Source organism: Ailuropoda melanoleuca, chromosome 15, assembly GCF_002007445.2.
Source record: "Ailuropoda melanoleuca isolate Jingjing chromosome 15, ASM200744v2, whole genome shotgun sequence".
Taxonomy (NCBI): domain Eukaryota; kingdom Metazoa; phylum Chordata; class Mammalia; order Carnivora; family Ursidae; genus Ailuropoda; species Ailuropoda melanoleuca.
This window is the reverse complement of record NC_048232.1, coordinates 72668333-72682557: the sequence shown is the minus strand read 5'-3', so window position 1 is coordinate 72682557 and position 14225 is coordinate 72668333. Positions and strand designations below refer to the sequence as shown.

At 44.9% G+C, this 14225-nt stretch overlaps 2 protein-coding genes across 2 annotated transcripts in view; both read left to right on the top strand.

Moving 5' to 3' along the window:
* LOC105235954 (putative tetratricopeptide repeat protein 41) overlaps positions 1–5138 on the top strand; it is a 25287-nt gene extending 20149 nt beyond the window's left edge. Inside the window, 2 exon segments of the mRNA XM_034644132.1 lie at positions 2205–2284; positions 2287–5138. Coding sequence (XP_034500023.1) covers positions 2205–2284; positions 2287–2651 — 445 coding nt within the window. The 3' untranslated portion in view covers positions 2652–5138.
* Positions 1–14225, top strand: part of LOC117796305 (putative tetratricopeptide repeat protein 41) — a 19040-nt gene extending 4815 nt beyond the window's left edge. Inside the window, exons 2-4 of the mRNA XM_034643678.1 lie at positions 5273–5412; positions 10735–10906; positions 14074–14225. Of these exons, the coding sequence (XP_034499569.1) occupies positions 5323–5412; positions 10735–10906; positions 14074–14225 (414 nt within the window). The 5' untranslated portion in view covers positions 5273–5322. The remainder of the gene's footprint in view (positions 1–5272; positions 5413–10734; positions 10907–14073) is intronic.

The window sequence follows — 14225 nt, the reverse complement described above, 5'->3', positions numbered from 1 at the left end:
TAACCTTGTATCCTGTAACCTTGTTATAATTGGTTGTTAGTTCTAGGAGTTTTTTTTGTTGATTCTTTGGGATTTTTTACATAGATAAGCCTATCATTTGTTAACAGAAACAGTTTTATTTCTTCCTTCCCAATACATATATCTTTTATTCCCTTTTCTTGTCTTATTGCACTAGCTAGGACTCCCAGTGTTAAGTTGAATAGGAGTGGTGAGAGGGAATATCTTAACCTCAGCTTGTCCCTGGCATCACTCTAGTGAGCCCCACCACCATCACCTCTCACCTGGCCCATCATCACAGCCTCCTAACTGGTTTTCCTACTTTCATTTTTGTTCCAATAAAGTCCATTGTCTGTTTAATAGCCAGAATGAGCTGTTAAGAATGTAAACCAGATCACATCACTTTCCAGATTAAGATCATTCCAGAGACTTGCTGTCGCCCTTATACTAAAATCTGAACTCTTCAGCTTAATTTACAATCCTTTGTATAATCTGACCCCTACAAGCCTAAGTAGCATCATCTTACAAGATTCTTCCTCTTGTCCTCTAGATGGAAGCCGCTCTGGCCTTCTCTCTGTCCTTCGAGNTCCCCTCCTCTCCTCTCCTCTCCTTTCCTCTCCTCTCCTTTCCTTTCCTCTCCTTTCCTTTCCTGGCTATCTCTGTTCCCTGCTGCTCTGTCTCTGACTCTCCCAGCTGCTGGAATGTAAGCTCCATGAAAGAAGGACTCTGCCCCTCATGTTCCTTGCTGTATTCCCAGTGCCTGCAGCAGCACCAGACATGGTGTGGCTGCTGAATAGCCCCTTCCTCTGTCTCCACCCTGATCTGGAACCAAACACCTCGCTCTGTCTGCTCTTCAGTCCCCAACTTTCAGTCCTCTAAGCACCTTGCTTTTTCTTGCCCAGAACCTTTGCACATGCTCTTCCTCTGCCCATAATTCCCACATTGTCTCTCCCTCATTTTGCCTCCATACCTTCTACTCTTTTTTAAATTGAGCTCAATGTCATTTCTATGGAGAAACCTTCCACAGTTCATATCACCAACTCTTTCATGGTTCTTTTCATAATTTGAATTTATATTCATTTGTATGATTCTGTGATAATCTATCTTCCCCACCATTCTGACAGCCCAGCTGGCAGGGCCCAGATCTGTTTGGGCTCATCCTTTATCTTCTGCACTCAGGACAGTGCCTGGCCCACAGCAGGTACTAAGTGCCCTGGAAGTGGTTGTTGAAGGAATGAGTTCACTTAAGAATAAATGCTGGATTTTGTTTGTTCTAAGAAGTAGGCTCACCCCAAACCTAACATTTCTGAAATGGGGGTGCATCTTGCAGTAGATGGCACATTAGATGTTTTTAATAAATACATCACAATATTCTGTTTCACTAGTAACCAAAGAAATGGAAATTAAAACAAGATACTATTTTTCAGATACCAGATGGGCAATGACTTTTTTTTTTTTTGGTAGTGAATTTTAAAAACAGTAATGGGGGCATCTAGCTGGTTCATTTGGTAGAGCATGTGACTCTTGCTTTCAGGGTTGGAAGTTTGAGCCCCACGTTGGGTGTAGAAATTACTTTAAAATAAAAAAAATCTAAAAAAATGAAATAACATAAAAAATAAAAAACAATAATAATGTTGGTAAAGATGTGAGGAAATAGGTACTTTTACATGCTACAGTAAGAGTTTATATTGGGACAATCTTTCTGGGGAGCAATTTGGCAATATATATTCAAAGTCTTAGAAATATTAATATCCTATGGCTTGTTCAATTTAACAGTTGCTCTAAGAAAATAATCAGGGATGTTTAAAAAGATTTCTGCCAAAGATTCTCACTAAATAACATTTAATTTGTAAAATAGAATACAGTCCAATGGCAAGTACATGTGTTCTCAATTTTTAAAGATATGGAAAAATATTTGTAATACAATATATTTTTTCTATAGGCTATAAGCTCTACGAGGGCAGGAACCATGAATATTGTGTTCAGTATATACTCGACATCTAGCACAGTGCTGACACATAAATATTTGTTGAATATGGAAGTGAAAAAGCAGGTATTAAGCATAACGTGGAGCGGTGCTGGGAGCCTTACTCAGTAGGATGGTGGTGGGGTCACAATGCTGAGGGGACACCCCTGCCCACACAGCCCCTGTGCTCCTGCAGCCCCCCACCCATCCATACTTCCTCTGTGCTTCCTCCCTTGATTAGCACCATGGCTGATCAGCTGACTGACGAACAGACTGCAGAATTCACGGAGGCTTTCTCCCTGTTTGACAAAGATGGTGGCGCACCATCACAACAAAGGAACTTGGAACTGTCACGAGGTCACTGGGTCAGAGCCCGACAGGAGCCACATTGCAGGATATGATCAGCGAGGTGGATGCTGATGGTAATGGCACCATTGACTTCCCAGAATTTCTGACTATGGTGGCTAGAAAAATGAAAGGCACAGACGGCGAAGAAGAAATTCGTGAGGCATTCCAAGTCTTTGACAAGGATGGCACTGGTTACATCCGTGCGGCAGGCTACATCACTCATGTCCAACTTAGGAGAAAAACAGATGAAGAAGGAGATGAAATGATCAGAGAAGCAGCAACTGATGGAGTTGGACAAGTCAGCTATGAAGAATTCGTACAGATGATGACTACAGAATGAAGACCTACTTTCAACTCCTTTCCCCCCTCCCCAGAAGAATCAAATTGCATCTTTTACTTACCTCTTGCAAAAAAAAAAAAAAAAGGTTAATTTACTCGTTCTGTTTCTGTATAGCAAAACTGATTGTCAAAAGTACCTTCTGTTCACGTGCGCAAAATCTACATGTATGTGTTGGTGTTCCCGTCCCCTGAAGACCACACTACACATCAGTTTTACGACAGAAACACTTGAGCTCCCTTGAAATAAGGAAGCATTAAGTGGACTCCTTGCAGTCCCTTTTGCTAGTGACGAGTACACTGGGCTGGCCAGTTTTTCATGCATGCGCCTTGATGATGGAGCACTGTCAGGCATTTCTATTAAAAACACAAAATGAAAAAACAAATTTTAAACCTATTTAAATGGGTTCTAGTTAATTTGTTAGCATAAATTGCCATAGCTGGTTTACTGAAAACAAACATTTAAAATTGGTTTACCTCAGGACGCTGTGCAGAAAAATGGGTGGAGGATACACTGTCTAAGTGTAGCCTCCCCTTAGCAGGACGGCCTGCTTGTACTTCCGTGTGCCCCCACCTCTGGTGACAATGACACACGCCCTCGTGGCATGCTGCGTGTGTCGGTTTAGCATTGTCCGGGTTGTACTAGAGCGAAATGGGTGTCAGGCTGTCACCATTCACACAAATGTTTAGAAGGAAACCTTTATCAAGGGAGCATCTGCGGACTGTTTCTAAAATTTTCCGAAGCATGACTTGGAGCCAGCAGAGTAGGCTGTGGCCGCGGACCTCAGCACAACCGTCAACACTGCTGCTCGAGAAATTGCAGTTCACGGCCATTCCACGTTGTAAATGCTAATCTTTTTTTTTCCTTCCGATAAAAAAACCATTAACTTAAAAAAAATAAACATAATATAGGATGATCCCAATTTTATTAAAAAAGAATGTGGGTACATGCAAAAGTCAGAGGAACATACAGCAATATGTTAAATCAGATGATCTTTGAGGCAATGATGAGTGGTTTTTATTTTTCTTTGTACTTCTCTGTATTTTTCAATTTTTCTATAATGTACACATCCTTGCTTTATAATGAGAAAAATTATTTTCTTGTCCGTTCAAACTATATGTTGGTGCTAAGTGAATGAACATGAGGGATGTGGTCAGTGGCAGGAAGGATTCATGAATGAAGTTTTCCTGAGCACATGAGATTGTTGAATTGAGTATTAAACATAGTGAATGCACATTGTCCATTCCCACGTGAGCCCTTGACAGGAATCTGGACCCAATAATCCTTGTGGAATTTGCAACTCCTCCCCGCGCCTCCCCCCAATCAGGGGCCCATCTCTCAGTTCTTTGTCGAGACCACCCTCGGCCTGTCTGCTCTAAGCAGCTGCTTCTAGTTCTTAGATTCCTTTGTTGCTTGGATTGACCCCTCAGGTTTTTTTTTTCTTTTTTTTTTAGATTTTATTTATTTATTTGAGAGAGAGTAGGAGAGCACAAACAGGGGGAGCAGCAGAGGGAGAGGGAGAAGCAGGCTCCCCGCTGAGCAGAGAGCCCCTTGTGGGGCTCAATCCCAGGACCCCAGGATCACGACTTGAGCCAAAGGCAGATGTTTGAGCCACCCAGGTGCCCTGACCCCTCAGTTCTTATGCCCACCTTAGGTCCCTTTACTTGGATGGCCACTGTGGATGAGAGTCTTGGACTCTCTTTGGCGCTCTTGCCCTTGGCTTTCATTTAGTTTTTGCTCTTGGACTTGAAGCCCTATAGCTATGGTTCAAAGCCTCTTGGCCTCATTGTCCCGTGCTGAGAGCTACAGCCTCATCCGCTGTGCTTGGTGATGAGAGCCTAGAATGCCGCCTGACAGACAGTAGATGCTCAGTATTTATTCTGTGCGCAAAGGGTGATCCCCGGAAAAATTGGCAGAAAGAAAGCAGGAGTGTATTCAGTGTCTGGGTGACCTACTGGCAGGGGCAACGGAACAGATGGAGAACACGGGTTTGTGTCAAATACGTTAGATGCAATACTTTGAAATGAAACAATGGTCAAATGTAGAAGTTCAGATGCTGGAATGTTGGGGAAAATTCTGGAAACGATGACTTCGTAGTACCATGTAGAACCATTTAATTGGTTCTTCAAGTTCAAAAATTTATATGTTTTCATTTGTGTTGTAATAGGGTATAAAACACACACATACACACGGCATGTTCCTTATTTGGTTCTTTTACCATTTTGTTCCTTCTCGTAAAGCAAGTAATTCAAGATAGTTGCAACAGAGGGCAGAATTGTGTAAGTAATTTAAACACCTTCTTATTCTTGCCTGAAAATCACCCCCAAATACAAATTACAGCAATATGTGGACCGTGCTATAGAAATGCTTCTTTGACTCTGGTTTTCAGCACTTACGTATCAAGATTATTTAAAAGCACTGGAGTTATTTTTCATGTCATTGTTTGAAATACTTGATAATGTATGTAAGCGCTAATAAAAGCAAAGTGCTAATCCCTTGAGAGAGAAATCCTGAAATGAGGGTAATGCATTTATAACTCCTGTATCAAGACTGAGTGATGGGTACTCTTTGTTCCTTTCCAGATATGCTTTATTTAGGATTATTTACCTTTCTTTCCAATCTAGTGCTGGAATGCAGGCTTTTTGAGGTTACGACCACTGACAAATGCCGATTAATGTTCTTTATTGCGAAATTTCTGAAGCTTATGGGCAAGACCAGAGAAGCAGAAGGGTTATTCTTGAGGGTCGAGAACATGCTGATGCAGGTACAGCGGGAAATCACTTTAAATCCTTCAAGTGCTATTGCTTTCATGTCAGATATTTTCAGATGTCATTTACCTTTGTTCCTTTATCGTTTCACCCACAAAGGGAGGAATTAATAATAAATAACAAATAATAAATTAATTATGTTAGTCAGAGAGGAAGCTGACTTTAATCCATACCCCAAACCTTAGTTAGTGCCAACAAGTAGTAGACAGATGGGAACCAGTTTTGAAGGAATGAATACCAAGAGGTGCAATTTTGGGGGAGAAAAGAACGTTGATAAAGCAAAAAAAAAGAATAGAGTAGTGGGTTGAAATGAACTAACAAAAGACAGATTAAGGACTTGGTTATGGTTTTAATTGGTTATAATTTTCACAAAAATGTTGGGGAAGGTTGATTTTCTTGTCTCTATATTGATTTACTTTTTCTGAAATATTAAGTTTTGGCTTTGTTGAATACAATGAAAGTTTTCCTCATAATATATAACTATAACTGTGTGTATGAGGACATTAAGCTGGCCTTTAAAAAAATTATAAATTTTCACTGATTTCAGTAGCATTTGTAGACCAAGGATAGTATAACCCAAGACAAAGCTGTTTATATTTTAAACCAAAGATCTTCACATTTTTATAAAACACTGCCTCTGCCTCCACCAACACACACCTTAATAAAAAGAATTCTATTTAAAGAGATTAATAAGACTTAACATGGCAAGTCTCCTCGTGGTGGAGACCATGCTTATTTACCAATTTCTGTATCCTCCGCAGCCTGTTACAACCTACAGGTGCCTAATAAGTGAATCAGTGAATCAATCTGAATTTGCAAATACTTCATGTCCTAAGAAGGCAGCGCAGAGTAGTGAATAGAGCGTGGGATGTGTTCGGGCTGACCCAGATTTAAAGTGCTTTGGCACTCACGGCTCTGTGACCTCGGTGAGAATTTTAACCTCTCTGACTCTGTTGAGGATCCAAGGATCTGTCTCAAGGGGTTCTAACAGGGCCACGTAAGAGAGTACACAAAGCACTTCAGGCACTGTGTGGCCCACAGTGAGACCTTAAGAACAGGTAGCTATTTTGTTATTTCTGTCTGTGGTTTAAAAAGTCCCTGAGGCCTCAGTTAGACATAACAAGACAGCTCGATTTAAGCTATCTTGGCCACTCTTTCATCTTCCTGGGAGTGGAGTCCAGTGATTCTCTGCTATCTTGCTATCACTGTGGAATTTCCCCTAGCCCCCCATTTTTTTTCCCATGAGGTCCAGATGTTCACCAGGTGTCTGTCTGGAGAGTACCAGTTATTTTATTAGGTAATCACTGAGTACCTGGTTCCAATCATTCACTTAGTCATTCAGCCATTCGCCCACTCGGCTGACACTGAGGGCCTTGCCTCCCCCGAGCACTGTGCCAGGAGTTGGGATGGTAGCAGTGAGCGAGGCAGGCACAGTTTCTGGCCTCAGGGAGCTCCCCGTCTAGCTGGAAGTTGCTGGCAACATACACAACAGCGATGAAGCAGAGGCCGTCAGGTACCTGGTCATGAAAGGATAAGACAGCTTCCCAGGAGGCTTGTCAGAGCTTAGACAGTCAAAGAAAATTCCCCTCTTCAGAGCACTGCTTTGGGAGGCATCAATCTTATGATTCTGTTCTCAAAATATTTTTTGCAACAGTGCTTTGGGACTAGCCACCATGGAGACTGTTAAAAGAATTTTCTTTAAGCTCTGAAGGCACTTCCAAAGGAGAAGTTCTAAAACTATTTTGGCAATAACAACTTCTTTGAAATAGGTGCCTAACATTCTCCAGGGGAAAGATCTTGTTATTAGTGATGTGTGTTCTGTATATGTACCACTGTCATAATTTCTTCAGCTTAGGTCATTTAAGAATTTTAGGACAGTGGTTTTCAACTGGGGGGGCAGTTTTGTCCCCCAGGGCATATTTGGCAACACTGGAGCCATTTTTGGTTGTCACAACTTGGGAGGGGGGTGTTGCCCCGGGCATCAGGTGGGTAGAAGCAAGGTGAACGGCTTGCTACACATCCTGCATGTGTAGGACACCCCCTCCCTCCGCTAGACCCACACAGCACAGAGCTAGCCTGCCCCAAATGTCAGGGGTGCTCTGGTTGAGAAGCTCATTTAATTGGTACGTCTGTTGAAAAAGTAGGTCTCATTGCTGTCCCCGCTCCAGTTTCATATCGGTGGGGCAGGCAGCTGGAAAACCAAATGATACTTTTGTGAAGGGGCCTTTGGTTATGTGTCAGAAACTCACTTATTAAAGAAATGTACAGAGCAGAGCTTTGGAGATAGGTCTGGGTCTCCTTACTAGCCATGTTGGCTTGGGTGATTTATAGAACCTCAAGGAGCCTCAGTTTCCCCACCTGCGATAGAGGAGCAATAATCCCTATTTCGTAGCGTTTCTGTAAATATCTGTTGAAATCATGCATAGCAGGTGCTTAGTCTGCCCTCAAGAAGTAGATGGTCTGGAGTTAGAGGAGAATGAAAGACCTGTTTTCGGAAGGAGGAAGGTTGACAACATACCACTGCATTTGCCGATGAGTACTTCTGGCAACGGGGGCAGTGAGACTCAAGGGTGGCAGGACCCGGTGACCTGGCGGACGCTCGGGAGCTGTCCCCCTCCCTGAGGCTCCTGCCCTACTCAGTCTGACTGGAAACGTGGCCAGGACATGGAGAGGACTCAAGGAGACTCTGAGGACTTGAGTCTGGTTCACAGGCATGGAGAAATCCAGAGAGGAAGCTGATTTGGAGAGGAAGATGTTAAATTTTAAATGTTTCAACCACTGAGTTTGCAGTTGGGGAAAGATCCCAGTGGAGTCTCCAGCCAGCTGGAGGAGAGGTAGGGTTGGAAATCTGGAGAGAGACGTGGTGGGGGACATCTACTTACATGTGAATGCTGAAACACGCAGTGAGAAGAGGCCTCTGAGGGACGATAGGAATTGGTTCCTGGGAAGTTATTTATACCTAAAAGGAGACAAGGAAAGAAGAGCTTGTGAAGGAGTGAGGGATTGGAGGAGGGTTGGGGGATTATGGTTTCCCCAGAGCCAAGGAAGGAGTGCTGCTGAGGGGGCTAGACAAATGAAGACCAAAAGAAGGTCCCTAGGTCTGGTGAGTGGAGGTCAGTGGTAACCCCAGAGATGGAAGGGGGTGGATATGGGAGGAGCCAAACTGCAGGGCTTTAAGAGGTGAGTGTGTGATAAGGAAATGGAGAACGAGCACATATTGATACTAGTTTGAGAAGCTTGTCAATAATAGGAGAAAGATGAAAAGTCAGGATATTATCAGCTTCAGGTGAGGTTTGATCCAGGATATGTGTGTTTGTGTGGAGCAGGAAAGGAGCCGGGGAGATGGGCAGATTGGAGATGCCAGTGGGAACTCTGTGCAGGGGACAGGACTCTGAGAGTCCAGGGAGGGGTGGGTCCTTGAAAAGGAGGTTGGGCATCTTTTCCTCTGAGGTAGGCAGGAGGGAAGAAAATGGGTAAAAACACCGTTAACTTGAAATTTAAAAGAAAAGGGTAAATGAAATATACCAGACTGTAATTTCCCAAGATCTATACCCCCTTTCATAGTAAGTAGTGTACCCCTCCTCCTGAATGTTTAGCCCAGCAAGTGACTGGAAAGAAGACTAGGTTTCCCAGCTTTCCTGGGAGCTAGAGATGAGCACATGGCTGAGTTTAGGCTGTTGAGATGTAAGTGGGAGTGATATGGATAACTTCTAAGAGGTTTTCATGAAGCGAAGAGTCTGATTTTCTTCTCTTTCTTCCTTCCATGCTGGTTGGATTGTGGATATGATGGCTGGAGAGGGAGCAGCCATTTTAGACCAAGAGGTATCCTTAGGAATGGAGGTCAGGCAAGGTCAAGCAACAAGATAAACGGAATCTGAGTCTCTGACATTGTGGTGTGTCTGTAGCTCTGGGCCACCCACTTCTGGACTTTTGCATGAGAAAGAAATCAAGCCACTGTTAATTTGGGTTTTCTGTTACCTGCAGCCAATCATGATCTGAACCAATATCTGAGGGTAGATCTTTCAGGTTTGTCAATATAGTCAGCATGGAGGCCATCTTTGAAGTGGTGGATAGGAAGAGTGATCAGTAAGGATGAGATCTAGGATAGCCACTGAGAAGGGGGCACTTTTAAAGATACACATGAGGAATGCAAGAAAGAGCTGCAGGCCTCTGCCCCAGGGATTCCTTACCACACCTGGCTGCCTCCAGGGCTGGGGAGATCCGTATCTCTGAGTAGAGGTCACCTATTTCCAAGACACGTATTGGGAAGCTCTTGTGTCAAGCCGCAGAAGGCCAGTGGGCATGGGTGAGCACTTTCAGCAGGTGCAGAGCAGAAAGAATTCGTGCCACACAGCCAGGCTCGGTCGGTCCTTTCCTGGGCTCACACTGTGGTATAGCAGAAAGTATTACAGAGTCAATGAGGACGATTGTTCATTTGAACAGGGCTTTATTACTCCCATTCATATTATTAATATTACATTTTTTTGAAGTGAGGTATTAGTAGTAAGATAATGCGTCATTAGCTCTCATTTCTTGCGCTGGACATTTGAAAGATTATAACCAACTGGTAGATTCTTATATGCTGAAACAGTTTTGGTAGAGGAGTGATTTAAAGTAGTGAAGTTTCTGTGCCCCTGAACCAAATGATGCTGAACCAGTAAAGGGAATTTAAATTCAAGTCGCCAAGCAAAAATGTGTCAAACGTAATATTAACAGACGTCTGGTCACTTTTGAATTCAAGGGCCACCTAGATAGTCTTTTTAGGTGTTCATTTGAATTCTAGATAATACCCTCCCCTGGGAACTTTAACATATGCAACACATTATCATGTTATTCTTACCTTCAAAAATATTTATTTATTTACTATTATTATTTTTAAAAGATTTTATTTATTCATCTGAGAGGGAGAGAATGAGCTGGTGAGGGGAGCCGCAGAGGGAGAGGGGAAAGCAGGCTCCTCGCTGAGCAGGCTCCCCTATGCGGGGCTGGATCCCTGGACCCCAGGATCATGACCTGAGTCGAAGGTAGACGCTTCACCCCGACTGAGCCCCCCAGGTGCCCCCAAAATATTTATTGCTGCAAATGATAACGACCTCTGAAAACATATCCCCAAACTTATTTTTAGTTTACCACGTTTCCCAATAAATATTTCACATCATTTTATGAAAACTTCAATTCCCTAAGAGAAGAAATGACATAAAGCATGCCATCTTTTGCAAGTACCTTATGAAATGGCCTTTCCTGGGTGGCCGTCCGGCTCCTGCGCTCGATCTAATGCTGTGTTCCCTCAGCAGTGGTGTCCTTTCCACTTTGTACAGAGTCAGTCCTTGACAGAGATGCTTCTCGAAGTACAGAACACTACTGGAGAACTCTACCTTGAAATAGGGATGACTGAGGAGGGCTTCCACTGTTTCCAGAAAGCGTGGTCCAACCTGATGGAGTTCTCAACCAGCGCCATAAAAGACAAGCAGGACTTCGTGAGGCAGAAAGGTATGGCAGATAGGTGCAGAGTGGGTAACCCTTTGTGTTTCAGAGTCGGGCTCCTGGGCTCATCCAGCCACCAAGAAAGGGGAGGTGGATGGGAGTTTTATGGTGGGCACGTAAGGGTTGACCAGTAAGCGCTCCTCTTGCGATAGTGCAGCCTTTGGGGTGTTGAAGGCGATGGGGACACGCGTTAGAAAGGGAGCCTGTGAGCAGGGCAGGGGCCGTGCATATGACCCTGAAGCCTGCTGTTCCAGGTTTAAATCTCATCTCTCCACTCCCTGGCTCTTTGCCTTTAGACCAATGATTCGACCTTTCTGGGTCACGTTTTTCGTGTTCAGAAGGGAGGGATGAGAGGAGTACGTGTTGTGCACGTTGTGAGATGGCAGGTGTTCGTAGGAGACCGTGGCGCACGCAGGACGCTGCCTGGCATGCAGTCCAGTGCTCCCAGGAGCCCACTCCTCGCATTCTCCCGCATTTGATGCCTGAGGCTCTGTGGTACCACTGATAGAGCAGAGACAAAGAATTTAAGCATTTCTGACCCACTGATTTACAGTCAGGCTAGACTAAAGGATTCTAGGCTTATACCATATTTCAATGGCTCTGTTAATTTGCTTTTGTGGTATAACAAGCCAGCCCGAAAGGCAGCCATTCGAACAGCAGCTACTTACTATTGCCCACAGGCCTGTGGGTTGCCTGGGGGATTCCACAGGTCCAGGGTGGGCTCAGCAGATTAAGGCTGGGCTCGTGCCAGTGTCCGAGATCCTCTGGCAGGGCCATCAGCACTGGCTGGTCTACGAGGGCTTCCCTTAGATGTCTGGCTGAGATGACAGGGGTGGCAGGCCACACGTGTCTCCTCCTCTAGGAGGATGGCCAGGGCCTGTTCGCTTGGCGGCTCGCGTGATTCCAAAAGAGGGGGGTCACAAGCCTGAGCGGAGGCATTCACCTGGTCAAAGCAAGTCACCAGGCTTCATTCAAAGGGAGAGCAAGACACTCCACTTGATGGGAGGAGGTGCGGAGTGGCAGTGCTGAGGGGAATGGGGTACAGATTGGCAAGGGGGGCTGCGGCTGTTTCTGCAATCTACCCACCATGGCTAGAAGATCAAAGGTCACCTTGGGCAGCCTGCTCACCCCTCTCTAGATCTCAGTGTAAGTCCATGTTCGTAGTGATGGTTCTCGTTGGTGGAATGCTTACTATGCATAAGGCTCTTTATGCTCAAGATCTTTGATCCTTGAACGTACCTCATGCGGGATGTATTGCTACCCCCATTTTACAGACGAGGAAACTGAAGGCCAGAGAGATAGAATAACTTAAACTACGTCAGCTCTCACAGCCAGCAGGTCTGGAGGTAGGAGTCCGAGCTGGACTGATCAGGCCCTACAGCCTATCTGCAATAACGCTTCACTGTACAGAATCTCTTCCAGCATTGACATTTATGAAGCTATAGTCCTCGATATACAGATCATAGCTTCTAACGTACCCTCATGCAGGCAGAGCTGGTCACAGGTATGCTTGGACCTTGGTGAGCAGAGGAAACCAGGGTGGGAACCAGGGACACTCAGGTGGGTTCTGGGACTGGCCTTCCAAAGCCAACTGGGCAGTCTAAAGTGCAGAGCTCCGAGGAGTTGAGCAGACCTTGGCTTGGTGCAGAAATATGTGGCTCCCTAAGGAGTCCAAACCAGCAGGAGGGGTTGGGGTCCTGCGGGCAAGGGATGCTTGGGGTAGACCAGCATCCTTAGTGGCAACTTTGGTGGGAACCCCCTGTAGTTCCAGTGTCTGACCAGAGTCAGGCCGGGATTCAGGGCCCAAGCAAGCAGATGAAGGGGGAGGGGCGAGGATTCCAGGCTGGCCAGAGCTGACACGTTCAAGAGCTGTTTCCTGAGCACCTGCTGTGTGCCAGGTGCTCTGCTGGACAGGACAGTCACTAACTCTGTCCTCTGAAGGAGGCAACACATAACATACAATAATCGCAGGTTAGAATAAATGCAATGAAAGATACAAACGACATGCGGGTAGAGCGTAAGCAGGGGAGGGTCCACTTCTGAAAGGTCCACAGGCCTGTCTGGCTGAGACATATGGTCCTGGAAGAGGGAACAGCCTGTGCAGGGCCCTGAGGTGGGAGGGGCTCGGCCTGTGTTAGCGATGGAAAGAGCCTCCCTGAGGAAAGGGCAGGAGGCAGCTGGACCCAAATTATTTAGGGCCTTGGGTAAGCATTTGGATTTTATTCTCAGTGAAAGGAAGCTATTACAGGGAGTTAGGGTAGGCATGACGTCATTTGATTTCTATTTTGAGATTACTTTTGTTGCATGGACTGCATGGTGGGTAAGAGGGGACATAGGGAGACCAGGTATATGGCTGTCCCGTCTGATGCCCGAGTGTAAGACATGAGGTCCTGAATGGAGGTGGGGTGGAGTGCAGTGGGCACAGGGCAGTGAATGAGCTACCACCGATGATGGGAAAGATGTTTCTTGACAATGTCATGGTAATCCTTTATACTTAGACTGAATTCATAGCACAGGAAGTGAAATCTGCTTTTCTTTCCTGCTACCAGTGCTGTTCTGACACCTTCTGGGAACATTGTTATGGCTTTTTCTCTTCCTAACAGAGTATGGCTTAGAAGACACTTTTCAGCATTTGAGGGGTCTGTGTTAGTGTCAGAATATATAACTCTCAATAAAGGAGCAAAACTGCTGCCTTTGCAGCAGGTACATTCCCACAGCGGTACGTGTCCAGGGACAGCTCATTAACTATTAATTGGATTTGTGGGGCTTATTCATGTGCTTCTTACTGTCAGGCTGTATTATTTTATTATTTCTTCTTGCAAGACTGTACTGGCAGCCTTCGGTAGGACTCGGTTACCACAGTGACGGCTGCTTTTACTACATCCACACTCTTACTTAATTTCCAATCTATTCGTTTGCACAACAGTCTCAGAATTCAGTTTCAATCCATTGTCTTAGCTCTTTGGCCTTCGTAATTGCTGTGCACACAAAATCATTGTATGAAAACCAATCCCCGTGCAATGCAGGCCAGTCACTGATTTATTAAGAGAAAACCTGGCTATTGGCGGTGATGAAGCAATGATCTTAAGTGCTCTGCCTGTTGACATCTTAAGTCTTTCGCAGAACAAAAAACCGTAAGCATCATCTTCTTTGCCAACATGTAATCCCTGCAGGCAGAGTGCTGAACAACCTGGCAAAGTCAGCAACTGAGAAGTACTTAAAAGAAAATCGCATTTTGGAATGTGCTGCTGAAATTTCCAGCTTACTGGACAACAACCCCCGTGATCAGGCTACCATGAAATACACCGAAGGTGTTCTGATGTAA